This window comes from Callithrix jacchus, chromosome 14 (assembly GCF_049354715.1).
Source record: "Callithrix jacchus isolate 240 chromosome 14, calJac240_pri, whole genome shotgun sequence".
NCBI lineage: Eukaryota > Metazoa > Chordata > Mammalia > Primates > Cebidae > Callithrix > Callithrix jacchus.
The window spans coordinates 104545369-104572394 of record NC_133515.1 but is presented as its reverse complement, the minus strand read 5'-3'; the positions used below and the strand labels follow the sequence as shown (position 1 = coordinate 104572394).

Genomic DNA, 27026 nt, shown 5'->3' with positions numbered 1-27026 from the left:
AGAGGCCACTCTGCCCAGTGTGGAGTCACCGAGGCTATGTCCTGGGAGAGGGAAGATGTTGTCACCAGCTCTGGGTGAGGAGGATGAGGGGCAGCTGATTCCTTAGCATGGCCAGTCTTTTTCTAGGTTTTCCTCTCACCACATGTGGCCGACAGTGCAGAGCTTGAGTTCGGTCCCCTAGGCCTGAGCAGCAGATGCCAGGGAGGATCCGGGCCCTACTTTGGGGGTCGCCAACCAGCGTGGCCTTCTCAGCCTGGATTATGTATGGGTTAGAGGCAAATGCTGTAAAATTTTTCTGTACAATGTACATGTTCCTTAATAAGCAAAATGTGGGGTAGTTTCTAAAAGGATTTAAAGGGCCCTCATCAGCCATGTCCTGCTGTCCTGCTGGGTAATCCCTTTGAATTACCCAATGTATTTTATGGAGCTGGGAAAAGAAAAAGGATTTCTTTTGAAATGCCTATAAAGTGAGTTGAGACTGGACACCATCAGCTTCAAGTTGGCTCAGGACTTTCAACAAAGGGGGTGTCCCTGACCTGAGAACTGTCCCATCCTCTCTGGAAGCATAAAGAACAGTGAGCACTGTTATTCCTCATCTCTTCCATCACCTGCAGGTAAACTGTCCTTGGAAGAATTCATCAAAGGTGCCAAGAGCGACCCCTCCATTGTCCGCCTGCTGCAGTGCGACCCCAGCAGCGCCAGCCAGTTCTGAGCGAGCGGCCCAGACAGTGCAGAGGAACATAGGCTTGTCATGCCGTTTACGCTTTGCTTGCAAGAGTGGATGCCCCTCCAGTCGCCTGGTCTCCCCGCCCCGGGCCTGGGCCACGCATCGCACCTGCCCGGCCCGGCGGCTGCGCCTCCCTCCTCCGCCTGACCAGTGAGACATTCCTCCCCTCACACCCGGCCCGGTCCCTTCCAGGGCAGCTCCCAGGGATGTGATGACATGCAAGATTCAAGTGTTCTTGGTTCCAGGCACCTCCCAGCTCACAGGGAGACCAGGCAGCTTGTGCATTCTGTGATCCCAAGTGACTCCGTGGGAAGGGTGGGGACGAGGCGTTGGGAGGGTAGACAGGGAGCCCCTCCCGTGCATGGCTGCCCCCGTTCATTTTCTCCACCACAGCCGCTTGCACATATAGATCCTGTGGTCCCTTCCTTTAATATATAAATGATGTATGGTGAAGTGAAATGTAATGTGTAGGTCCCGTATTTAATGCCTCTAACTGCCTTTGAAGCGTGGCCCCCTGTGGCCCGTGGCCCCCAAGCCTGGCTGTTGTGTGGTATTTATGCTCTCTCCGTCTGCCTGTTTCTAAGGAAATGCATGCGTGCCCTGAGCCGTGGTGACCCTCCTGTCCGTGTCGTGAATGCGGGCATTTGTGTCTGGTCTGTCCTCCCTGTTGATTGGTCTGGCATTTCTGGTATTAAAATGATAAAATAAATGGCATTTTCTGAGTTTTGTGTCCGCCCACAGGAGCCCCCTTCCTCAGGCCGTGGCCCTGCTCGCTCCAGCCAAGGTGGGTCTGCCACGTGCCGCTGCTGTTGGTAAACCGGCCCCTCCTGTGTCCCTCCAGCTGTCCCTGCATCTATAAATCTTGTTCTTCAGTATCTGCCTAATGCCAAGAAATATTCAGAGAAATAAACGATGACTGCTCTTGGCAGGTCTGACCATCAGGCTTCTGCCGCCCGCTCCCCCCGGGCCCTTCCATCTCCTTCTCCTTCCACGTTCCAAGAGGATGGGTGTGGCCAGGGGCTCGATCAGGCTGGTGTGGGAGGTGGCAGGCCTGGTTCTCCATCTAGCCTTGGCCGCTGCCTTCTAGTCCCAGCAGCAGAAGGCCCAGCTGAAGAAGGGGGGGTTGGTCTTGCCTGCTGAGGGCTCTAAAGGCAGCATCACTGGGGGCCCCCAGGCATCAGCTGTTTTTTTTTTAAGTGATGGGGTCTCTCTATATTGCCCAGGCTGGCCTCAAATTCCTGGGCTCCAGCAGTCCTTTCCCATCAGCCTCCTGAGTAGCTGGGAGCTTGGGTGAACTGCCCTTCGCCCGGCTAACCACAATCAGCTTTTCACTCACCTCAGACTGTCTCCCTGGGGTGCCCACACTGCTGTCGTGGTTCTGGGCAGTACGGCTGACACGGGAGCATCAGGAGGCAGGGAGACAAGCAGCCCTGTCCCCTGGCCTCCCGCTGAGGGACTGGAAAACCTTCCAGATTCTGCCCACCACCCTGTCTCCACCCGCCTCACATCTGATGGCTGAAACCATGGCCCATGTTCACAGGATATCCATTCGATGGCCATGGCTGGCTTAGGCCGGTTAAGATGGGCCCCTTGGCCATGGAGGCACCCACCTCCCCCAGGGGCATAGCGTCAAGAAGGGGTGAGTGGCACTGAGGTTATGTTACCAGGATGGGCACCACGGTGTCTGCCCATCTGCCTGCCACTGTCGGCTCTTCTGTGCCTCAGTGTCTTCACCGTAGGTGGGGGGAGCTGGGTGACTCAAGGTCACGTGTGCAAAGTGCATGGCCTGGAGCCTCCCAGCAGGCCTTCAGCAACAGCAGCTCTTTTATTGATTTTAATCATTGTAATATTTTTTTGGACTCCATGCCTCTTTTTTTTTTGAGATGGAGTCTCACTCTGTCTCCCAAGTTGGAGGCAATGGCATGATCTCAGCTCACTGCAACCTCCACCTCCCAGGTTCAAGCAATTCTCCTGCCTCAGCCTCCTGAGTGGCTGGGATTACAGGCACATGCCACCACGCCTGGCTAATTTTTGTATTTTTAGTAGAAGTGGGGTTTCAGCATCTTGGCCAGGCTGGTCTCGAACTCCAGACCTCGTGATCCACCCTCCTTGGCCTCCCAAAGTGCTGGGATTACAGGCGTGAACCACTGCGCTTGGCCAACTCCATGCCTCTTTTAATAGAAATGATGAGTCTGTTTGCCAAGTGCCTTCTGAGTCAATGGCACTGCTAGAGCTATTTCATAATAAAACTCTCCACGCACCCAGAGCCGCCAAGCCTTGATGGGGGAACCAGGGGGAGTGCAGAGGCAAAGGCCAGGTGCCCTGGGCAGATCCACCTTGCTACAAAGAGGCAAGATGGTGCCTTTGGCAACACTGCCTAACCTGGGAGAACAGTCAGTGAAGGGCTTGAATTTTATAAAACTGTAACTGGGACTGGCAAAGGTTAAATCAAGAGTGCTTGTTATAGGGAGGGCTCACTTATGATGGGGACAGTGTTCAGCAGACACAGATGGGAATGACCACCATATTAGTCAGGGTTCTCCAGGAATAGAACTGAGAGGAGGCATGCATAGATGAGAGGGGTGAGTGGATGGATGGGAGGGGTGGGTGGATGGATGGATGGATGGGTGGGTGGGTGAATGCGGGTGGGTCGGTGGGTGGGTGAGTGGATGGGTGGGTGAATGGATGGGTAGGTAGATCATGGATGGGTGGCTGGGTGGGTGGGTGGATGGATGGGAGGAGTGGGTGGGAGGGATTGGTGGATGGATGGATGGATGGATGGGAAGGGTGGGTGAATGGATGGATGGGTGGATGGCTGGATGGGTGGATGGATAGGTGGGTGGGTGGGTGAGTGGGTGAGTGGATTGGTGGGTGAATGGATGGGTAGGTAGATGCATGGATGGGTGGCTGGGTGGCCTGGTTCATGGATAGCTGGGTGGATGGGTGGGTGGGTGGATGGATGGGTGAATGGTTGGGTAGGTGGATGCATGGATGGATGGATGGATGGATGGATGCATGGGTGGATGGGTGAATGTATGGGTGGGTGGGTAGATGGGCAGGTAGGTGAATGGGTGGGTGAATGGTTGGGTAGGTGGATGCATGGATGGATGGATGGATGGATGGATGGATGGATGGATGCATGGGTGGGTGGGTGGATGGATGGATGAGTGGGTGAGTGGATGGATGGATGGGTGGGTGGGTGGATGGATTTATCATAAGGAATTGGCTTACATGATTATGGAGGCTGAGAGGTCCCAAGGAGACAAGCAGTCCTGTTCCCTGTAGACAGGGATCAGCAAGCTGGGGACCCAGGAGCGCTAATGGTGTAGTTCCAGTCTGAATCTGAAGCAGGGAGGCCAGTGATCCAACTCAAGACTGACTCAAAGAACAAACTCTCAGCCTTTTGTCCTATTCAGGCCTTCAGCCAAGTGGATGAGGCTCCCCACATCAGGGAGGGCAATCTGCTTTATCCCGCTGGTTCTCCCATCCATCACCAGTTCCAATGTCAGTCTCACCCAAAAGCACCCTCACAGGCACACCCAGAATAATCGGTTTGCCCAAATGTCTAGTGCCCCATGGCCCAGTAATGCTGACACATAAAATTAGCCATTATAACCACCTCTGTGCAGATGTGGAGGAGGGAGATATGGGGGTCCTAGTGGACCTTGCCCTACAAGGAGCTCACAGAAGCCAGTAAGATTCATTCAGGAGTCCCGTGCTCCCTGGGAAGGCAAAGACGCCCCAAAGATCGTGTTCCTGTGCCAAGAAGCCCAGCCTTTCAGAGCTGTGGTGGCAGGCACAGCCTGGCTGGGGCAGGAAACTGGGGAGGATGGGAGGAGCTCGGGAGGAGGGGTGGCTGAGGCCAGCGCCAGTGGGGCAGCAGCCCCGGGAGGGCAGAGTGGGGCTCCCCACAGCCTTGGCCCCTCCAGCTCTTCCCAGCAGCCTGTGGGACTGCACCATGGCCTCCTGCAGCTCACGGGAGGGACCCTGGCCTGCCCTGGATCCACCTGCCCACGGCTTTTCCCAGCAGCGGCCAGGCTCTTGGGGCTCAAACAGGCTCCCAGGACCCAGAGATGACCAGAGTGACCAGGAAATGCCTCATCCACTAGGGGTGTCTGTGTGCCTCTGTGTGCGGGTGTCTTGTGGGGTTTGTGTGTGACTGGGACATGTGGTCTTAGTGTGCACTGTAGATGTGTGTGATGTGTGGGGCATAGTTTGACTTTCTGTGTGTGTGATGTGGATTGTGTGGTATGTTTGTGTACAGTGGTGTTTGGGGGATGATACGACATTGTGTGCTGTGGATATGTGTGGTGTATTTGCATGTGTGGCAGTGTGTGGGGCATGGTGTGACTGTGTGTGTGTTGAGATGTGTGTGGTGTGTTTGCATGTGTGGTGGTGTGTGGGGATGGGTGACTGTGATGTGGATGTGTGTGGTGTATTTGAGTGTGTGGTGGTGTGTGGGGATGGGTGACTGTGATGTGGATGTGTGTGATGTGTTTGTGTGTGTGATGGTGTGGGGCATGGTGTGACTGTGTGATGTGGATGTGTATGGTGTGCTTCTGTGGTATGTGGGGATGGTGTAACTGTGTGTGTGTGATGTGGATGTATGTGGTAGGTTTGTGTGTTATGTGTGAGGCATGGTGTGACTGTGTGATGTGGATGTGTGTGGTGTGTTTGTGTGTGTTGTGTGGAGCATGGTGTGACTGCATGTGTGATGTGGATGTGTGTGGGGTGTTTGTGTTGTGTGTGAAGCATGGAGTAACTGTGTGATGTGGATGTGTGTGGTGGGTTTGTGTGTGTTGTGGGTGGAGCATGGAGTAACTGTGATGTGGATGTGTGTGGTGGGTTTGTGTGTTGTGAGAGGCATAGTGTGACTTTGTGTGACATGGATGTGTGTGGTGTGCTTGTGTGTGTGGTGGTTTGTGGACATGGTGTAACTGGACGTGGATGTATGTGGTGGGTTCATGTTGTGGTGGGGCATGGTGTAACTGTATGATGTGGATGTGTGTGGTGTGTGTGTTGTGTGGGGCATGGTTTGTGTGTGAGATGTGGATGTGTGTGGTGTTTGGTGGTGTGTGGGGCACAGTGTGACTGTTGATGTGGATGTGTGTGGTGTGCTTGTGTGTTGTGTGTGGAGCATGGTGTGACTGTGATATGGATGTGTGTGGTGGTTTTTGGACATGGTGTAACTGTGTATGTGTGTGTGTGTGTGTAATGTGGATGTGTGTGGTGTGTTTGTGTGTGTTGTGTGGAGCATGGTGTGACTGTGATGTGGATGTGTGATGTGTGTGTGTGGTGGCTTGTGGACATGGTGGAACTGTGTGTGTGATGTGGATGTGTGTGGTGGGTTTGTGTGTTGTGTGCGGGGCATGGTGTAACTGTGTGTGTGATGTGGATGTATGTGGTGGGTTTGTGTGTTGTGTGTGGGGCATGGTATAATTGTGTGTGTGATGTGGATGTGTGTTGTGTTTATTGTGTGTGGGGCATGGGGTGACTGTGTGTGTGATGTGGATGTGTGTTGTTTGTGCATGGTGTAACTGTGTGTGTGATGTGGATGTGTGTTGTGTGTGGGGCATGGTGTGACTGATGTAGATGTGTGTGGTGTGCTTATGTGTGTCGTGTGTGGGGCATGGTGTGACTGTGATGTGGATGTGTGTTGTGTTTGCGTGTTGTGTGGGGGGCATGGTGTAACTGTGTGATGTGGATGTGTGTGGTGTGTGGGGCATGGTGTGACTGTGTGATGTGGATGTGTGGTGTATTTGTGTGTGGTATGTGGGGCAAGGTGTGACTGTGTGTGTGAGAGATGTGGATGTGTGTTTGTGTGTTGTGGTGTGTGGGGCATGGTGTTAACTGTGTGTGATGTGAATGTGTGTTGTGTGTGGGGCATGGTGTGACTGTGTGTGTGTGATGTGGATGTGTGTGGTGTATTTGTGTGTGTGGTGTGTGAGGCATGGTGTGACTGTGTGTGTGATGTGGATGTGTGTGGTGTGCTTGTGCGTGTCATGGTGTGTGGGGTATGGTGACTGTGTGCACTGTGGATGTGTGTGATGGTGTGTACTGTGCTGTGTGTGTGTAGCATTGTGTGTGCTGTGGTGGACCTGGGTCCACAGGTGGGTGGCTGGTTGGGTGCCACAAGAGGCTGTTGAGTGGCAGCCCTGGCAGCTCATTCCAGGAGGGTCAAATGGGGCTCCCGGCTCTGCAGCCTGAGAGGCTGAGCCCGGGCTCTGGGCACCGTGGTCCCCTTCCTGGCCTCCCCACAGTGGCTTCCCTCCCTACTGAGCTTCCCTGTCCTAGGCCTCCACGTCCCCTCCTCCAGGAAGCCTTCGGTGACTTCTTCAAATCACTCTGGTCGTCTCCACTCTGGAGCCCTGCTCAGGAATGAGTGGATGGAGAAGGGTCAGCGGTGGCTCTGCCCCATCTTCACGCAGCTGGAAATGGAGGTGCCTGTGCCCTGGACACACACTGAGACCCAGGAGCAAGTCCCAGCTCCACCTCGAATGAGCCACCTGGCCCTGGACACACACTGTCTTCACCTGTAAACCATGTGGTTGGGAATCAGGGGTGCGGGCTTGATCCTGCCTGCCAGGGGGCAGAGGGAGGGAGTGCAGGGTCTTGGGGGATGGCAAGAGTCCTCAGGAGCAGGACTTGACCCCGAGCTTCCTGGGGACCTCCGGAGGTGGGGGCCCCAGGGGTAGGGTCAGGCACTCCAGTGGGGGTGGCAGAGTATGGAGCCAGGACCACGTGGAGATGGTGAGGGTGGCTCGGGCAGCCTCCGGTGGGCTCTGCCTCTGGCTCAGGGACATGGGCCAGGCACCAGCCCTGCAGGAGGGGCGGGCAGGGAAGATCTGCCCTCCACCCACTCAGCCCGGCATGAGGGGTGGTCAGGGGAGGCCGGGTGGGGTCACCAGGCACTTGTGGGCACAGCGGATCGGGAACACCTCAGAGGTGATGGGGGCCACTGTGGACAGGCAAGGGGCAGCCAGGACCGAGGCTGCAGGGCCCCACCAGCTGTTCACAGGGCTGGTTCTACAACATGGGGTGGTGGGGGCAGGGGTTGGGCTGGGGGCTTCACCTGGGGGGCCTTAGGAAGCATTTTGGGGGTCAGGGGAGTGGTCTGGTGGGGAACAGGGCTGCCTGGAGCCCCTCCTCAAAGCCCCTGGTACTCTGGTGTGGCTGAGTCCAGAGCTCCAGGTAGAGGCTACACTCGTCTCACAGCCCTGTGACAGTCGAGCTGTCAGTGTTTGCCCAGTGGCCGAGGACTTGACAACCTTGTCCCGCCCCTACTGTGCTGACACTGCGGGGTGCTTCTGCCCCCTGGTGGTCATAGCCGGGAGGGCCGTCCAGGGATTGGGTGTGCTGGTCCCAGGAACTGCTTGCGCCTGCATTCGAGAAAAGCTTTCTGTTCTGGGTCGCATTTGATGACAGAGGAGGATGCTAAGGCCTAGAGGAGCCCCTGGCTTGTTGTGGGCCACACAGCACACAGAAGCTGAGGCCAGGCTGCCAGTACCCAGGACCAGAGGCCTTACTGCCAGATAGGAATGCCAAATACAATACACGGCACCCAGTTACACTTGAATTTCACATCAAGAAGCAGTTTTGCAGCTGACATATGTCCCATTTGTGCTGAATTTGGCAACCCTCCTTGACAAGCCAGGGAGCGGAGCCAGCACAGCCCTGGGGTGGGTGAAAAGCTGGAAGGGCCGGGCCCCCTGGCAGGCACCCCAGGGCCAGGTGGGTCACCCTCCTGGCGGAGCCACCCAGACCCAAACTGGCCCTTGCCCGGCAGGACACCAGGCCTCCTCCCATGTAGAGCTGCCCCCCAGCTGGCCTGGCCTGGAGACCCCCACTCCCCAGCTCACAAGCTCATCTGGGAAGGTCACCTGACTGAGCACTGCCTAGGTAAGCCCAGCCAGGGGCAGAGCACATCTGGTCACAGCCCTCTCCGGCCTAGAGTCAGCACTGAGCATGGATAAAATTCTTACTGGCTTCACCGATCCTCCCTCAGAGCAGCCCTGTCAGGAGGGTATCAGCTCAACGGGGGCCCCTGTGCCTAGTGAGGCGTGGGGCCTGGGTTTGGCTAGTGCCTAGTGAGGTGTGGGGCCCGGGCCCAGTGCATCTGTCTAGCTCCAGCTGAAACCAAAGCCACAGCAGGAATGCAGGGCCAGGTGCCACACTGATATTCTAGGGCCAAGGGTGCTTGGGGACGCCTCTGCCACCCTAGCAGGGAATAGGATTGGCAGAGAGCAAGGGCTGGAAGCTTATCACCCTTGGTGAGAGAATGGTTCATTCTTAGTCATAGCCATTGCTCAGCGAGAGCTCAAGAGCAAAGCGTGGTGGGCGAGGCAGGGCTCTGAGGACTCCCCGCCCTCCTCCTAACTCACCGACTCACCTTGGACAAGTCTCTTGGCCTCTCTGGGCTTCATCTCGTCTGTAAAAAAGAGCTGAGAGAACTCAGAAAAGCCTTTTCTCCACATGATGCCCTACCTTGAAACCCAATGGGTAAGACTGGGTGACCCACAAGAGGGCAGAGCCCCCCACGTACCCCTCCCTGCCTGACACTGAGGCTTCTCAGGACTCCGGGGTGGGCACAGACCCCAACTGGAGCAGGCTGACTCTTGCCTTCATGAACAGTTCTCCAGCCAGGCCTGGAGATGGTGCACAGCAAACCCCCAGACCCAGCATCGGGGAGACCCATGCCAAAGAGGGTACACGGTGACAGGCAGAAAAGCCCCTAACAGCAGAGGGGACTAGCCAAACTCTTCAAATTACTTAGGAAAGCCTAGTAAGGAGGGAACCCGCAGGAGATGTGTGGTCCCCAGCTGAAGAGGTCACTGTTGGGGATGTGACTTCAAGCCGATTCACAAGCAATTTTCATTGATGTGGGGGAAAAACAAAGCCAAGCCGAGCGAGGCCTGGGAAGGGGCTGGCCTCATCCACAAGAGGGTGCATCCTGGGATTTCTTCCCTTTTAAGATGGAAGACCTATTTACCTTGGTGTCTAGCTCAAATTTCTTGGCACACAGTACATGACGCAAACTCTGTTTTTAACATAATGGGTTCAACCCTGGGGAACAGCCCTCGTTGGGTAGCTCAGAGTTCCCCCAACACACCAGCATCCGACTTCAGACTCCCAGAAGACAGCGCTGTGGACTACAGCACTCCTCAGCTCGTCAGAACCAACCTCTGGCTTGTGAAAAATCTGTTTTGGCAACTCTGACCCAGGAGACCAGAGTTGGTGATGAGCCAAGCCCTGGGCTAACTGCAGCCACATGACATAACTCGCAGTGACAGGAGGGCTCCTGTCTACTCTGGAACTCAGGGCTCAGGGGAAGGTGATGCTTTGGAGAAAGGCAGGAGTCCCTCTCTTCAGCTTTGATTATATACATTCCCAGCTTCTCACGGGTGTGAAGGTGGAAGGGGACACAGTCTCTGCCTGCCAGGCTCAAAGGGCCTCCCAAACCTCCCTGGGCACTGGCCTGGACAAGAGAGGCCCACCTACGTAGGTCCCACCACCGGGGCTCTGTACACCAGGTTCACAGCCAACTCTGGACATTTTGGCTGGACTGAGCAGATGTGCACCGTGCACACGGGAGGATGGGGCTTCTGTCTCACCCGTCCTGCTTCTACTTGTGTATAGGCGGACCACTCACTGTTCTCCAAGAATCCAGAGTGAGCTATACGGAACTTGTGAACCATCTGGAATGAAGACACTGTAAAAACGTCCCAATGCCTATTTATTTCAGGATGCTTTATTTTAAAAACAGGTCACAACCCTAAGCTTTTGGCCCATTCTGCCACTGTACAAGCTACAAACGCTTGTTCAGCAGCTGAGGAGCACTCTGAAGTAGCGTGTCTGAAGAGTGAATAAAAATCCATATAAAACAAATATTCAAATAGTTTCCATAGGAACACAGATAAGTGTGACCCATATCCTAGTCTTCTGTGTGGCCGCATCGTGCAGACCCTACCTTTACAAAGACATTTCAAAACTAGCAGTAATTAAGTTAAATGGTCCTCCCAAATCCTTTAATTCAAGCTAAACTTGCAGTTAACAGCTACAAGAGTGATATCTACACATTAATACTAGCTGAAGCACAAGCTGCTGGGTGGCGTTCCATCCCACTCTCCCAAGCACAAGAAACAGGCAGGGTGCTGACGTCCTGTTCCTCTACTTCGGGTGGGAAGTCAGGGTTCTGGATTTGCTGCATGAGTTGCCTGACAGAGAAAAAGTAGCATATTAAAAACCCTGACTCACTCCTAACTGGGCATGAGAGTACTGACTTCCCATCAGCAAACAATTCTAGGTATTTTTTTTTTTTTGAGATAGGGTTTCTCTCTGTTACCCAGGCTGGAATGAATACAATGGTGCTATCATAGCTCGCTCCAGCTTCAAGCAATCCTCCCACCTCAGCCTCCCAAATAGCTGGGACTACAGGTGCCCACTACCATGCCCAACTAATTAAATTTTTTGTAGAGACAGAGTCTCACTATGTTGCCCAGTAAGCTCTTGAACTCCTGGGCTCAAGTGATCCTCCTGTCTTGATCTCCCAAAGTGTTGTGATTTCAGGTGTAAGGCACCATACCCGGCCAATTCAATGTATTTCTCAAGCAAGCATTTCTTCAGAATTACCATTTTGGTAATAAGGAAACCACAAGACACATGGCGTAACTTAAATATATTCCAGTTATATACAGAAATATCCTCAACAGTCTTCTCTAAAACTTTTCTTGGAAAAATATCCATTTGCATTTAATCTTAGGCAAGGCAATTTCTTATTCATCTAGACAAAAAGCACACATCCAAAAGGCGCCTACTCTTGGCAGCCCCGTCCCCACGCCAGGCGTACTCACCATGCAGGCAGCCCCATCCCCACGCCAGGCGTACTCACCATGCAGGCCCCGACATTACATAGTAGATTGTCGGCCTCTGGAAGCCGTTGAAAGTAGACGCAGCAGCAACAGTGTACGCGCCCATGTTTTCAAAGAGCATCCAGTCACCCACGTGCATTTCAGGCAGGTCACAGCGCTCAACAATCCGATCGAGGCCATCACACGTTGGTCCCCATATGCTGGATGAGTAATACTTCTCGTCTGGTTTAGGTCTCTATATGAAGAGAGAGAAAGTGCTACTTAATTACACTTGTGACCAGTTGTCTTAATTGTTTTCTACAGTAGCTCAGAAGTTACCTTTTGCAGAAGGGGTTTGACATGTGCATGATCGTACAGTATGCAGTTAAATGATCCATAGACACCGTCGTTCACGTAATACATAAATGTCTGCTCACTCGACTCATCTTCATCTGGAAAGGCAGATCGACAATCTTAATACTGCTTTTTGCATTAGCTTCAGTTACACAGGCAGTGACTCGTCCTTTATACACACCATCAGAGCCAGTCTGTTCCTTTAATACAATTTTCTTGGCAATGATATTAACTGCAAGTGTGAAGGCTGATGCAACATAGTATCTGCCGGGCTCAGCTATGATTCTCACTTCAGAGTCAGACGGAAAATATTTGTCCAACGCTGGGTTGATTACGCTGGTGATCTGAGAGTGAAACGGAAAAGAGCGGCATTTCACGGTGGGGAATTCACATGGGGAAGTAACATCACAGGGCCTTGTGGAGTGACATGAGACCAGGCATCAGCAGGCAGGTTTATCACTAAGTAACAAAAGCAGAAAAACACCTCCCTGAAAACCAGGCCCCAGGCACCCTATCTCTTTTAAGATGTCATGGGTATGATTTTACCAAAGAATAGTACACAACAAATTACTACCTAGGAAGGCGTTGAGATCTCAAAACATTTTTACTTAGCAAATATATGCCAACAGGATAAAAATCCTATTCTGCCTACATCATGACTTTTACAAACCATGTGGATGTATTTTATAAATTCAAGCACCAACAGAATGGCTTAACTTCCTAAGCGACTGAACACTTCAGATATTTTAAGGAGAGGAAGCACAGCCAGCAAAGCACATTTGGGGTGATGATGTGCCGCAGTCAGCACACTCTCTAGGAAGACCACAGCAACATTTTCCATTTTTTTGGAGACAGGGTCTCACTCTGTCACCCAGGCTGAGTACAGTGGCATGAACACAGCTCACTGCAGCCTCAACCTCCTGGGCTGAAGTGATCCTTCCACCTCAGCTTCCTAAGTAGCTGGTACTACAGGTGCCCGCTGCCACTACACCCAGCTAATGTTTAAATTTTTTGTAGAGATGGGGTCTCCCTGTGTTGCCCAGACTGGTCTCAAACTCCTGGGTTCAAGTGATCCTACCGCCTCAGCCTCCCAAAGTGCTGGATTACAGGTGTGAGCCACGATTTCCAATGTAACCAATTATCCAAAACTTCTGGGAAAGCTGATTCACTCTTTAGAAAACCAAACGGTATTAAGTGCAACGTTGGACGGCACAGAGACGTCACTCAAAATGTCACACCAAGACACTTCAGCCCATTTTGATATTTGTTAAGACACTTAAATTTTGAAATATTCCAAAAAGGAATTTGCTAAAACAGCTACTGTGTATTACTGTTTTGTTCTAAATTACCTCTTCAAATTTAAGCTTCACATCCTCAGATCCAGGAAAGCCACCGCCAATATCAAGCAGATACATGCTGAAACCAACCTCAGCCTAGAATCAAGAAAATAAGTCAGCCACATCCACAGCTAGTAACAAAAACGTATGCCACAGATAGGTTTAAACCCATGTAATACAGGACTGACTGCCACAAAAAGTTAACTCTAGAATTAAGACTAGTTATTGACAGTCGTGCCCCGCCCTTCCCTAACAGGGTCACATATACTCACCCCCATGTCAAAAACACAGCGGGCATCAGTGATTGCCTGCACAAAGGTCTCGGGGTCGGTACAGCCGCTTCCTACGTGGAAGCTGGGGTAAATAAAGAGACGAAGACACTGTGCCTTAGTATTTCTTAAAATAATAACAAACACTGGGAGAAAGCCTGTGACACTTGAACTGTTTAATGTCTTGGCCTCTAGCTATGCCACCAAGATCTCACCTGACACCAATGACATCGATATTTAGCTCTTTCGCCCGTTCCAAAAGGAGCCTGCTGGTTTTGAGTGTGGCACCGAATTTAACGCTGAGACGACAGATTGCTTTGGAATCATCAGTGGCAATCCGCAAAACCAACCTACAAGCAAGCAAAGTGTAGCAAATGTCTCATGATAGACGTTCACTGACAGCCGCGATGAAAATACAAGCTTGTTCTAAATACTGTCGCTGATATATTTTGTAGTTTGAGTCTAATAATCAGCCTTCATGACTCAATAGAGGGTTTCAACTACTTTCTACTAAAGTACAGAAATACAATAATCAGAAATTTAAATTTGTTTGATAAGAATCTACATCTTGTGCCCCTGATCTTGCCCTCGGATAGGGGAGTAACTCACTTTGCTTTTGGATGTGCCCTGGCAACTTTCATCAACTCAACTTCACTATCAAAAGTCATCATCTGGACTCCATTATTAGCAGCGTACTTAATTTGAGATACTTGTTTACAAGGGTTTGCATAGATAATCCTCTCCGGAGGCACCCCCAGACTCTGCACCAACTGTATTTCGGTCTGAAAAAGAAGAATGGTGTCATGCTATCCATATGCAGCTAACAGGTGGAATAAACAGAAAAGCATGGGAAATTGTCATGTGCCCCCGGCCCACTGCCACCTCCCTTTAGTGAGCATTTATAGCCCAAAAACCACAACTTGTATCTGGCCTGTGGGGAATACAAGGACCATTTTATACAACGGCTTTTGAGAGCTGCTGCTTTCTCTTACCTTGCTAGCACAGTCAAACCCTGTCCCAATAGCAGCAAGGGCATTCACGATGGCTCTGCTATCATTACATTTGACTGCATAAAAGGGCATCACACGAGGGAGGGCTTTTAACCACCTTAGATGTTTCTTTAGAATGTCTCCCAGGTCTGCGACATAGAAGGCATCCTTATCATCCTGAAACAAGAGTGGTCACAGGTGACTCACTAGCAGCCTCACCACACACCACACCGACAGCCAGCGACCTTCTCTTTCCCATCAGTCACAATGAATCCTGCTCTTTTGAATCTAGCCACTGATATAAGTACCGCCATTATTATTATTTCACCCCCAGAGAATTAATTTCTACATTCCCTAACAAGACAATGTAAGCCTCACTGCTCTTCCTTAGACCTTGCCAAAGCTTTCCACTTGCCTGGCACTCTCAGCTGCACTGCCAGCATGGGCCTCATATACTTACAGAAGAAGAAACTTCATTAATTTTTTGGTCCAGAATGTCCTTGGCAGTAAAACCTTCATCAAGGAAGTGGCAGTCAAACTCTTCATTGCCAAAGTTGTTCATGATTTCTTGATGTTCCTCTGAAATGCAACAAAATGCAAATAGAGGCGAGAAATTCACTCAGCAGCCTCAGCAACACAATCCTTAAGATCAGCCTGCAACACTAATGTAAACTGAACACTTACACGGAAAACTAAGAGATGGATTCCAGCTTCTCACAGAGGCAACTCTCTAGGAACTCCAAATCCCTCTGCGCGTGCCCTTGGAGCAGCAGTGACAATCTGAGACATAAAAACACAGAGTTTGCTGTCTACCTCGGGAACATATCAAGTTGAAGATGCAGAACCCGCCGAGCACACGCAGTGCTAATCATGCTCAGATATGAACCACTCACTGGCCTGGGTCATCCCAATTATTACTACGTATAAGACACGTGATTCCATAAACCTTGGCAGTGTAAGGACACCACAATACCAGGATTTTCCAAGGCAGCACACTAAGCATTTCAACTATTTGTACCAAAAAAAATGTCGAATGCAAGTTTCAGAGCTTATCTGCACTCAGCTCACTGATATGGGAAAAGGTTTTATAATGGTCTGCTTTATTTCAGAGGTTTCAGTTCTTTAACAACTTAAAACAGCACTATGGCCTTTTTTATTACTTTTTAATTTTATTTTTGGAGACGGAGTCTCACAGTGTCACCCGGGCTAGAGTGCAGTGGTGTGATCTTGGCTCATGGCAACCTCTGGCTCCTGGGTTCAAGCGATTCTCCTGCCTTACCCTCCCAGGAAGCCGGGATTACAGGTGCCTGCCACCATGCCCGGCTAATTTTTGTGTTTTTAGTAGAGACAGGGGTTTCATCATATTGTCCAGCTGGTCTCCAACTCCTGACCTCAGGTGATCCACCACCTGGGACTCCAAAGTGCTGGGATTACACTATAGCCTCTATATACAGTCATACAAACATCTTGCTATTTCCTACTTCCACTAAGTCTTAGAATGATCAACAGGCATCATGGAAATGTCTGGAGCATTTGAGATGCTCCACAAAATTAGCTTTTGTGAGCTAATTTTGACGTATTAGCTAGGTATATATTTCTACAAAACTGTAATCTTCAAGTCAACCTATCACATTGTATTGCAGTTGCTGTTACCCGACGAGAACTCAGTATCCTTACACCAGTGTGGCCTGCCAAGTTTAGCAGTTCCAGGAATGCCAACTGTCCTTGCAGGCACTCTCACATTTGCTTAGCTATGAGACATAATCCCATGAGAATAATTTGGGCTAACTGCACCAATAAGAAAAACAAGCAAGAACATCACGCTAGTAACAATAAAAGCCACTGTCTTTGGTTTTCATGAAATGTGACACTTGTGAACCCGTTTTCTTAAAACTATTTATGTTAACCTTTAAAAATTCCTGCCAGGTAGAGTGGAGCTTTCTTTTCCACTGTGCAAGCCACTTCAGTGCGAGCAGCCTACAGGCACAGAGGCCAGGCAATGGTTTGGGGACAGTCTGCTCTGGCATGGGTTACTATGACAGGCCCAGGGCGATGGGCCTGTCACGAATCCAAACCCCTGCATCGCAGAAGTTGCTTTAAAGCTCTATCTAATGTGACTTTTTGGCACTGTCAACTTCGTAAGTTGCCTAAGTCACCTCTAGGAGAAGGCAAGAGAGTAACACTAGCAAAATCATTTTTGATATAGAGATGGTTATATGTTTTTGTTTATAAAAGAATATTTACAATTTAACAGGCTCACACAGTCACAGAGTGGACCAATTAAGGCCTTGTTAAATACTTTTAAGGCAATGTTCAGGCCTAAACTTGAAAAGTTTTAATTTTTTAATATGCAACACATTTTTTTTTCTTTTTTTGCTTTTCTGTGTCTTTTAAAGCCTTACTTAAGTAACTTACTGGAATATATCTTACTGAAGAACAGCTTTCGGTCTTTCTGTAACAGCTAAGTTACTTAAAATGGTGACTCAATTAGCACAAGAGGGTAATGGGCTCATTCAAACAAATTCTGAAAACATTTCACAAGTCATTAAAGTAGGCCAAATTTTGTGTTTAAACAAAGTCAGCCAACACATTCTTTGTCCTCTCCAGACCTATTCCTGAGAGGTTCTGCCTTCTACACTTTCACCAATTATTTTCGGCTTCGCAAACAGCATAATCAGCCTTTTCCGAAAACCTTAGGGCTGGCTCCCCGGTGCACCATCCGTTCACCCACGCCAAGCTTTTCCGAAATTACCGAGTCATTCAGAGTCCTTAAATAAATACCTCTAAGTCATGGCTGGCCGAGCATCTAATATCACAGCTACAACGAGGCTGTCTCGGCTCTACCCACTCCCGCGGGTTTCCAAATTGGTGTCATCTGCTCTGTACACACAGCGAAAACCCAGACGGAAACTGAAGGTGCCAAGGCCGGGGCCCGGCTCGTCTGCACGAAGGCGAGCCCGGGCCCTGCGTTCCTGCACTTGCCCCGCGCCCGCCAGGGCCTCCCCAACGGCTCCCGGGCCCGCGCGCGGCCGCCGACGGGTTGGGGAAGAGGCCGGAGCCGGGACTGAGGTCTCCGGGAGGGTCTCCGCCAAGCCCCTCCAGCCCCAGGCTGGGAAGACGCGGGCAGGACGCGGCGCCAGGAGTACCCCCATCCCGCCGCGGGAAACCCCCGGGCCCAAAGGAAGCGGAGCCCAAAGGTCTCGGCCCGCCCGGCGACCACGTGTCTCCGCACGCCAGCGAGGCGCGTCGCACACGTGCCCGGGGCCCGCCGCCCGCCGCCCACCCCGGCTCCCGCCCTCGCAACCTGCCTGCCTCCGCGACCCGGCCGGCCCTCACCTCAGAGCACCGGGGCGTCGCGGGCCAGCCCCATAGGGAAGCGCAGTCACCGGAGCACAAGCCGCAGGAGCAGGAGCAGGAGCGCTCCGCCGCCCCCGCCGCGCCCGTCAGCGCCTGGCTCCCGCCCGCCAGAGACGCTGGCCCAAGGTGGCGCCGGAGCTGCAGGCAGAGGGGCGGCCGGCGGTGGCGGCAGCGGCCACGGGAGGGACTGACAAAGCCCCACGGCGCGCCGCTCCCTACTTATAGTGCCGGCGGGTCACCATGGAGACTCACCAGCTCAAACCAGCCGCGATCGGTTCCGGCCGGGACGCCGCCGGGGGAGGGGCGGGGGCTCGGCGGCGGCCAACCCGGGCCCGCTTGGAGCTCGCGGGGCGCGAGCGGGCCGACGTCAGCGCCTCCGAGCGCCGCCCGCCGCACGCGTGCCCTCCGCCCCCGGCCTCGCGCCCCGCCCTCCCCACCCTGCGGCGGCACCGCCCCTCCCCGCCCTGCGGCGGCCGCGCCCGCTAGGAGCTGGTCCGCGCACGCGCACGACGCCTCAGGCCCTGGTGCCGCGGCAGCTGAATGGCGGAGCCTACCTCTCCAGAGTTGTGCTTCCACCTGGCCTTCAGTACCTTGTGTCCGAGGGCGGAAAAGGGAAATCGCCAGCCGAGGACCAGTGTGCTGGCCACGTGGGCCCCACCGGGCGGACTCTGGACCCTGCCGCCCGCCGCCCCGGTGCGAGGGACCTGGAAGTGATCCCAGTGCCGCTCAGCTCCCACCGGCGAGGGAGCAGAGGCGCGGGAGGGAAGGGGCGTCCGGAGGTCGCCAGCACGGCGGAGGCAGGGTTGGCAGTCGCCTTCACGCCCGCGCGCTGGAAGTCTCGTCTTTGTAACATCAAGGTGTCCTGTAACTAGACGTGGCCTGGCCTACGGAGGTAGTTTCTCAAGTGAAGCTGGGACCCACCCAGGGGCGTGAGGGGAGCCAAGTTCTGAGCCCCCAAGCCGCCCACTGTACCCTCAGCTCTACTGGATAAAAGCTCTTTAGTAACGAGGCATCTTTAAGGGCGGCTCTCTGGCGCGCTCTGAGAGTTACAGAAGTCCCAAAATACCTGGATCAAAAACGTCTAAACAGTGAATACATAAGGAAAAAAGCCACGTAGGAAATTCGAGTCCCTAGGAGCGCCAGGGGACGCCTCTGGAGGTGGACTGCCACTCACCCCAGGCCACGCTGGAATGCCCGCACGTTGCACGCTCTGGACTTGAACTGGGAACGCCTTTTTTTTTTTTTTTTTTTTCTTATTTTTACCATTCATTACCTTTTAGACAATTCAGACAGGATATGTTCCTCCTGAGGGTGGGGACTTCGACAGACCGGAGTGTGGCCCGTGAAGAGCTAAAGAGAGGGGCGATCTAGATCTGGCCCTGGGTGGGTGCAGCGGGGTTGGAGGAGCCAGCTGTCCCCTTGCTGTGTGCTGTTGGACAAGTTACCTCTCTTCTCTGGGCCTCAGATGACCCAAGGGTCCTTACATACATATCTGTATAGCCACAAAGCCCTCTAAGGTTTTGAAAACCTTCCTTGGTACCCAAGGCCAGGTCTGAGGCACCGTCAGCGACACCTATTTAATGAATGCATGCATCAATGAATGAATGGATGATCCAGCTCCTCCTGGAGCAGGGGCTACTTCCAGAGAAACAAAAACAGGGCAAAGGCAAGCCCTAAGCAGAAGTGAGTCTTCTTCCTAGGTGAAGTGATGTCGGGGTGGAATGCCTCTATCAGCTTTATTACATAGTCCTTGGGCACCCACCCAGCACCACGTGCCCTGGGCTACAGGGAAGGAGAGGAGAGTTAGCCTCACCCTTAACAAGCTTAATTCTTGAAGAGATTAACCATCAGAACCCATCAGAGAACGTTTTAGTCTCCAGCGCTCAATGGGACATCTTTGATTCTGTGGTTATGCAGACTTTGTGCCTCTCTGGAAGGAAGCACTTTGTTCCAATGACGCAATTTTCCTCACACTCCGGAAGTCTCCTGCCCTGCCAGAAATGCCCAGCTTCCTGGCACACCTACCAGCCAGTCATTCCCAACAGTGCCCAGTATGCAGCCTCCCAGCTGAGGGCCTGGATGTCTTGGCAGGTGGTATTCCCCCCGTATCCCCTGTAGCGGCCTGGGGTGGCCAGATACAAACATTTAACTGGAAGGTGGAGGCCTCAGGGAGCCGGGAGGGCTCCAAGTTGCACACACAAGCCACTCACACTGGTGTTGTTCACATACCTTCTTCCCCACCAACCCACCTCAAAGCCCAAACTTCTGCCCACATGCTGCACTGTCCTCTGGGAAGGTGAGGCCTTGTGGGGATAGCTTAGCAGGGGAAACAGGAGGGAAGGAGCCCACTGCTTCCCCGGAGATCTGCTCTGCGGCTGCAGGAAGACCCGGAGAGGACCTTGGCAGCAGGACTGTGGACAAGGCCTGAGTCATGAAACCCAGCCACTCACCTGGATTCCAGAAGCTCAGATGGTGGTGGCTAAACCTGGCCTTACTCAGGATGGATGACTTTATTGTCTTTCAATGTATTTTCAGTAAACTTCATCCTCTCCCTTACTATTTTTTTTCTTAGAAGAAAAGCAACAGATCCTTGTAAAAATACGTGATGCCAATCACATGGAGGTGAGAATTTTTTTTTTTTTTTTCTGAGATGGAGTCTCACTCTGTTGTCCAGGCTGGAGTGCAGTGGCATGATCTCGGCTCACTGCAGCCTCTGCCTCCTGGGCTTAAGTGATTCTCCTGCCTCAGCCTCCCGAGTTGCTGGGATTACAGGTGTGTGCCACCACACCCAGTTAATTTTTGTATTTTTAGCAGAGATGGGGTTTCGCCATTTTGGCTAGGCTGATCTCAAACTCCTGACCTCAAGTGATCCTCCCACCTCGGCCTCCCAAAGTGCTGGGATGACACGCATGAGCCACCACACCTGGCTGGAGATGAGATTTCTCTGTGTAGTGCTTAAAGAGTAAATGAAAACATCAGATCCTACACTGGACATGCTGCTAGGAGCTTAGTCATCCCGCCTGAGTTCTGGGGCCAACTCCATGTTTTCAGGTGTCCTTGGCCTCCCACCCTCACCCTGCCCCACTCGTTATGAAAGCTTGGACATCAGTCCGCGTCTCTGGGTGCAGGCTACCTATCTGTAAATGGGGGTGTTTGGACTGCATGAAAGCTCAGTTTCTTCTTGCCTTCTGATGTTTGATTCAGAAAACAAAAACATGTCTGCTGAAGGAGGTATCTTTTTTCTTCTTTGCTAACTTACATGAAAAGGCTTGTGAAGGTATATAGGTGATTGCAGACTTAAGCAGTCACTCTTATTCTTATTTTTTAAGATGGAATCTTGCTCTGTCGCCCAGGCTGGAGTGCAGTAGCATAATCTTGCCTCACTGCAACCTCCGCCTTCCAGGTTCAAGCAATTCTCCTGCCTCAGCCTCCCAAGTAGCTGGAAATCCAGGTGCTCACCACCACAACCAGCTGATTTTTGTATTTTAAATAGAGATGGGGTTTCACCACGTTGGCCAGGCTGGTCTTGAACTCCTGATCTCAAGTGATCTGCCCACCTTGGCCTCCCAAAGTGCTGAGATTATAGGTGTGAGTCACCGTGCCTGGCATCGCTCTTACTGAAAAGAATTAGAAGACAAATAACCACAAGGATTTGTGTATCCATTTCTCAATATTATAATGTTTGTGACATTGAGAGCTTTCTGGAAAATGAATTTGGGCTCTGCTTATGTTTCCGTGGTCATATTGTACTTCACCGAACTCCTTCCCGAAGCATAGAAGAGTGGACTATGGAGGAGGTTTATGACCTCCAGTCCCAGGAGGACTTTGGAAGGGTCCTGGCAAGGGTACCTTAACTCAGGACACCTGAGCAATGGGGACTAGTCACTGGATGCTCTAGTCCAATCTGGATGTTTGACCAAAATAGTTTTCCCTAGCTCACTCACTCACCAATTCTCTAACTTTGAATTGTTTTACGTGTTTCTGAAAAATCCAATCCACCCTCCAAGGTGGAAAGTGTGCCATCTCTATTCATAATCCAAATGGCGTGCCCGAGGCATAGAAAGCAGCTTTCCGGGAGGCTCTCCTTCCTCTGAGCAACAGTGGCATCATCAGAGAAGTGGCGCTCTTCCAAAAGGATCTACTGGAAGCAGAGGACGCTCCTGTTTAAGTGGAAGTCCCAGGATTTTTTGTTTTATAAAGTGTTACATCATGGCCCCACCTTGCCCCAGCCCTGGTGTGGCTCACTGGGCAGCTGCTGGAGCAGAGCCAAATAGGAGCAACTGGGCCAGGACCTCTTGGAGCCCAGAAGTGCCCTGGGGCAGGTCAGTGGGCACACAGTTGTAGAGAAGAGGGGGGCCTCTGTCTGGAGCTGAGTGTTTGGAAGAGTTTTTTTTTTTCTTGAGGCACAGTCTCACTCTGTCACCCAGGCTGGAGTGCAGTGGCTCGATCTCGGCTCACTGCAGTCTCTGCCTCCTGGGTCAAGTGATTCTTGTGCCTCAGCCTTCTGAGTAGCTGAGACTACAGGTGTGTGCCACCATGCCTGGCTAATTTTTTGTATTTTTAGTAGAGACAGGGTTTCTCCATGTTGGCCAAGCTGGTCTCAAATTCCCGACCTCAAATGATCCGCCTGCCTCAGCCTCCCAAAGTGTTGGGATTACAGGCTTGAGTCACCACACCCAGCCTGGAAGAGTTCATTTTGACGGGGAAAGTGATGTTTATCATTACTTTGCTTCCCACAGCCCTGTCTTTTTCTGTGGGCAGAAGTCAGAGTCCCATTAAGCCTGTACAGAGTCAGTATTCAGACCTGCCATCTGTGGCGTGGACAGAAGCTTTGCTATCTGCCTACTTGGCTTATCTATTTCAAGCCCTTTACTGGTGGCCCTTGGTCCACAGAGTAAAGTCCAAACACCTTAGCCTGCCACCCAGGACCCTCTGAGGCCTACCTGGCCCTGCCCACCCCCCTGCACCCTACCTCTTCTGTCACCCCAGCTCCCTGAACCACTGATGTTCTGCAGCCCCTGCCCCTGCTGTCATAATGTGAGTCACATGGTGTGGCACCTTACCCACCTCGATCCTGCCTTTCCTTCCCCAAAACTTGTCCTTTGAAGTCAGGACCATGATTTGCTTCTCTTCATATGTCCGGTTTCTAGCCCAGTTCCTGGCACACAAAGCCGTTCAATACTGCCAAGATGAAACTGGGTTTACTAGCACCTGTGGGCTATTGGGGACAAAAGAAAGTGAAGCTGTGCTGAAAAATCATCTTTTGTGGTTGCTGTGCGAGTGATTAGCTCAGGAGAATTTCTCCCCACGCGTGATCTAAAATTAGAGGAACAGAAGACCCTGGGTGTTCTTCCTTTGTTCATGTATCTGTTGATTCATTCCATATGTGTCTGCTGAGTGCCACCCATGTGCAGGTGGAGTGTGGGACAAGGGAGGACCCTCAGTCGCTGGGCTGGGTTCCTGTGGACCAGCAGGGAAATTTATGAGCCACAGGAAGCCTTGCCTTCACCTAGCGCCTGAGGAAACTGCCTGCTCTGTTTTATTTTCTCCTGAGCTCCTGGTGACTCCCTCTGACCCAACAAGTCACAGCACCTCTGCCGGGCTTTGCCACTGCCCCATTTTTGCCAGAGCCTCACCCTGGTGGGGCCCCACCTCTGGGAAGCCCCAGAGCCTGCAAGATTTTTTCCTCTCGTGACAGGGAGCAGTGTGCGGAGGGGCCTTGCACAATCTGGGTCTCCTGGAAGGCGTGTGCTCTGCCCAGGGGCGGTGTGAGCGCCCATCCCTGCCAAGTCAGAGGCGGGACCATCCAAAGGGCCTGTGGCTGGGGTCTGCTTGCTACTCTAAGCCTTTCGGGCCCTTCAAGGGGTGCGGTGCCCTGAGGGCGGTGCTCCCTGTCTCTGTTCCAACAGCTGTGAGTGTTTGCTTTGTGCCAGTGCTCCTGCCAGGTGCCAGAGAGAAGGAGGGGAGGCCAAGGAGGTCCCTGTGCTCCAGGAGCTCATGGTCCAGAACAGAGGCTGCCCTAGGCTTGTGCTTTACAGCTTCTGGTCCCTGGGGCAGTGGTCACACAGACAGAGGAGAGGGACATAGCTCAGGAAGCAGGGGCCTGGGCTTGGAAAGGCTCGTTCAGGGCTGGGGAGAGTTGGGAGGGGCCTGTAGCACCCAGGGCAAGAATAAGACCTGTGGGCACTGAGGAGGCTCCTGCCCACATGCCCAGCTTTCTTCTGGGAGAGGACTGAGGGTGTGAAGGGGAGAGCAGAGGAGGGGTCACTCTGGGGAGCAGCATCTCACCCTCAGTAGCTGCTACATCGTTCAGCTCTGGCCTCCATCAGTCCATCCAAATCCTGGTTGACAGCCAGGCCCAGCCATTATAGGAGGCAGGTCGACCTCCCTATGTGGCACAGAATTTCGTGCCTGGTATCACTGAGGGCCCAGGCTAACGTTCAGCAGAGGGAATTTAGCGCCGGAACCAGTTACAGAGATGACATATCTAAGGGCTGCCAGAATCCGTTACCACCCAGAGGAAAGGATAAGGGGAATGAGGGTCCTCGGAAGCATGGCAGCCACCTGCGGGCTAGCCAGTGGAACTAGGACCACAGAGAGACCCACTAACCACCATGGGGAAGCAGCTGGTGCTGGGGAGCCTGCAAAGCCTAGAGAGGGTGAGGGAGAGAGAGGAGGGATAGGAGCCAGCTTCACCTCCACCCATCCTCCAGCCTCCCACTAGGGCTTCCCAGTTGGAAGTCTGTTGAGAGATCCTGGTCGGTGTAACTGAGGCCAGCCCTGTCCACTCCACTGGAGAAACAGCAGGGCCACAATAAGTGTAGGGAGTGGATCTGAGAGTGGGTGGGTAAGGGCAGGCTCAGCCCTACGGAAGACCTGTCAGAGTCTTCCTTCTGCCTTCTTGCAGGACGGTTTCTAACAAGACTTCTGGTAAGCACCGGTGACATTTCACATTGGCTTAGGCAATAAGGAAAATCAGTCATCTCATGTAGCAACACGGCTCGGGGAAGGGAGTCTCCAGATTCATGTATTCTGAGCCCAGGAATGAATTTGAAGACCTGGATTCTTTTCCTGTTTTTGCAGTTCTGTGCCCAGGTATTGGCCCAGCTCTCCTCATGGTTCCAAGAAAGCTGCCCAGGAAGGCCTGTGGACAGAGGGAGAAGCATCTCTTCCTCGCTGTCTCTTTTTATCTAAGAAGCCACTTTGACCCGCATCCTTCCCCTCAGCTCCCCTGGAGGAATGCGCGGCTCCCTTCTTTCCCCTCCCTCCATGGTTGCCTAAACCCGAGTAGGAGCCACTCCTTAGCCTGGAAATGGGTTCAGGTCTCCCAGGAAGAGCATGAGGATGCCCCCTGTATGGGTTACATTGTGTCCCCTGCCCCTAAGACTTTATGTTGAGTCCTAACCCCAGTGTTGCAGAATGTGACTTTATTAGGAGAAAGGGCCTTTATGGAGGTCATCAAGTTAAATGAGGGCATTAGGGTGGGCTGGTGTCCTGATATAAAGGGAAAATTTGGGGCTGGGTGTGGTGGCTCACACCTATAATTCCAGGGCTTTGGGAGGCCAAGGCAGGAGGATTGCTTGAGGGCAGGAATTCAAGATTATCCTGGGTCACATAGGGAGTCCCTGTATTTATTTAAAAAAAATTAAAAACAAAAAAATTAGCCGAGTGTGGTGGTACATGCCTATAGTCCCAGCTACTCAGGAGGCTGGGGTGAGAGGATCACTTGAGTCAGGAATTGGAGGCTGCAGTGAGCCATGAAAAGGTGGGGGACAGCGGAATTCGGACCTGGAGATGCACAGGGAAAACACCTTGTGGACGCAGCAGATATACAGGTGAGGCCTCTATACACAGACGAACTTCAAAGCCAGCCAGCAAGCCACCAGGAGCTGGGGAAGGCACAGCGAAGATGCTAGCTGCCCCCAGAGGGAGGCCAGCCCACCGCCCCCTTGATCTCAGACCTCTGGCCCCAGGAACTGTGAGGTGATAGATTTCTGTTGTTTAAGTCCCTGTCTGTAGTGCTTTGTGACAGCTGCCCTAGGGAATGGATCCACTATCAGAACAAAAGCAGGGCTGGACAGCTAGAAGAAAGGAGAGGAGAACAGCAGAGGATACCTGCCTCCGGGCTGAACCTGAGATCACTCCGGCATTCCCAGGCTGTTTTGAAGAAGGGAGATGGATTTGTGCAGGGCTCACTGTAGAAGCTCGGTGCAGCCACTGAGCCACTGCACTCTAGCCAGGCGACAGAGTGAGACTCCATCTCAAAAAAAAAAGAAAGAAAGAAAGAAAATTTTGGGAGCTGCTTCCATCTGTAAGTCTTTTTTGGTCTTTTTCTCCCACCTGCAGGAAACCGTCTCCCTATGTCCCCTCAAGTACTCTTTCTCTGCTGGGCCACTTACTCCTGCCAGCCCTGCTTCCCACATGTCCCTCCTGCCCTCATTACACAGAGCAGGTATCCCTGGGGCAGGCAGTCTTCATTCTGGTTGCTTTTCTTGCGCTTGGGGGGTCTGCAGGGTGGGAGGCAGGGCAGGCAATGCCTTCTTGAGGGAAGGGGCCAGGATGATGGTTGGGAAGAGACAACGTGTTCCAAACGCTTCAGCGGACAAGGGAGCCAAGGCTTTACTTGGAAATTTTCAGGGTCTGAATAAATGTTTTCCCTGACAGTCCAGGGAGGCAGCGACTGCACAGTGCTTTGTAAATGTCTTCAAAACTCAGTAGACACCCTACATATCAGAGGGCTTCTAGCTGCTGTCTCTCCCAGGACTGTACCCCACATTGCTCTCGGGGTTGGGGTTTCCGGACGGACCTGTGACAGGCCAGGCAGGGTCTGCAGCAGGACAGAAGTCCTAGGAAAAGCCCAAGTGGGAGCTGAGAACGGAAGAGTGAGGACCAGCTGGGCGAAAGGAGAGCGGTGAGACGAACTGTGCTTTCCAAAGAGAGCTGCCTCAATGTCTGTTCAGGCCCCTTAAGAAGTCAAGTCTCCCTTCCAGTCTAGACAGGCTTGTGATTTGTTTGAAACCAATAGAATATGGCAAAAGTCACCTGAGATCACATCATAAAAGGTGGAGCAGCTGCTACCTTGTTAGCTGGGATGCTGGCTTTGGGAACCCTTGGTCACCTTGTAAGATGTCAGGCCACATGGGAAG

General features: G+C 52.4%; 2 protein-coding genes and 1 non-coding gene across 30 annotated transcripts in view; 1 reads left to right on the top strand and 2 right to left on the bottom strand.

Moving 5' to 3' along the window:
• Positions 1–1436, top strand: part of HPCAL1 (hippocalcin like 1) — a 123642-nt gene extending 122206 nt beyond the window's left edge. For all 26 annotated transcript variants that reach the window (XM_078349956.1, XM_035273246.3, XM_078349955.1 and 23 more), the window contains one exon: positions 615–1436. In XM_078349956.1, coding sequence (XP_078206082.1) covers positions 615–712 — 98 coding nt within the window. In that variant the 3' untranslated portion in view covers positions 713–1436. The remainder of the gene's footprint in view (positions 1–614) is intronic.
• A 9019-nt stretch (positions 1437–10455) lies between these two features.
• ODC1 (ornithine decarboxylase 1) lies at positions 10456–18249 on the bottom strand. 3 transcript variants are annotated; one of them, XM_078349952.1, is made up of 13 exons: positions 17860–18072; positions 17305–17403; positions 15208–15303; positions 14984–15102; positions 14527–14700; positions 14144–14316; positions 13750–13884; positions 13538–13619; positions 13278–13361; positions 12110–12272; positions 11914–12026; positions 11616–11830; positions 10456–10941 (listed from the first exon to the last, which is right to left on the bottom strand). In XM_078349952.1, the coding sequence occupies exons 4-13, from the start codon at positions 15083–15085 to the stop codon at positions 10797–10799; spliced, it is 1386 nt and encodes a 461-aa protein (XP_078206078.1). In that variant the 5' UTR covers positions 15086–15102; positions 15208–15303; positions 17305–17403; positions 17860–18072; the 3' UTR covers positions 10456–10796. The 3 variants fall into 3 exon arrangements, with proteins under 3 accessions (XP_078206078.1, XP_008979386.1, XP_008979384.1); XM_008981138.5 differs by lacking the exons at positions 17305–17403; positions 17860–18072 and adding an exon at positions 18133–18249; XM_008981136.5 differs by lacking the exon at positions 17305–17403.
• LOC118147605 (small nucleolar RNA SNORA42/SNORA80 family) lies at positions 16471–16604 on the bottom strand. Its single transcript, XR_004734047.3, has one exon. It is a non-coding gene; the product is annotated as a small nucleolar RNA SNORA42/SNORA80 family (small nucleolar RNA).
• Positions 18250–27026: the final 8777 nt, after the last annotated feature.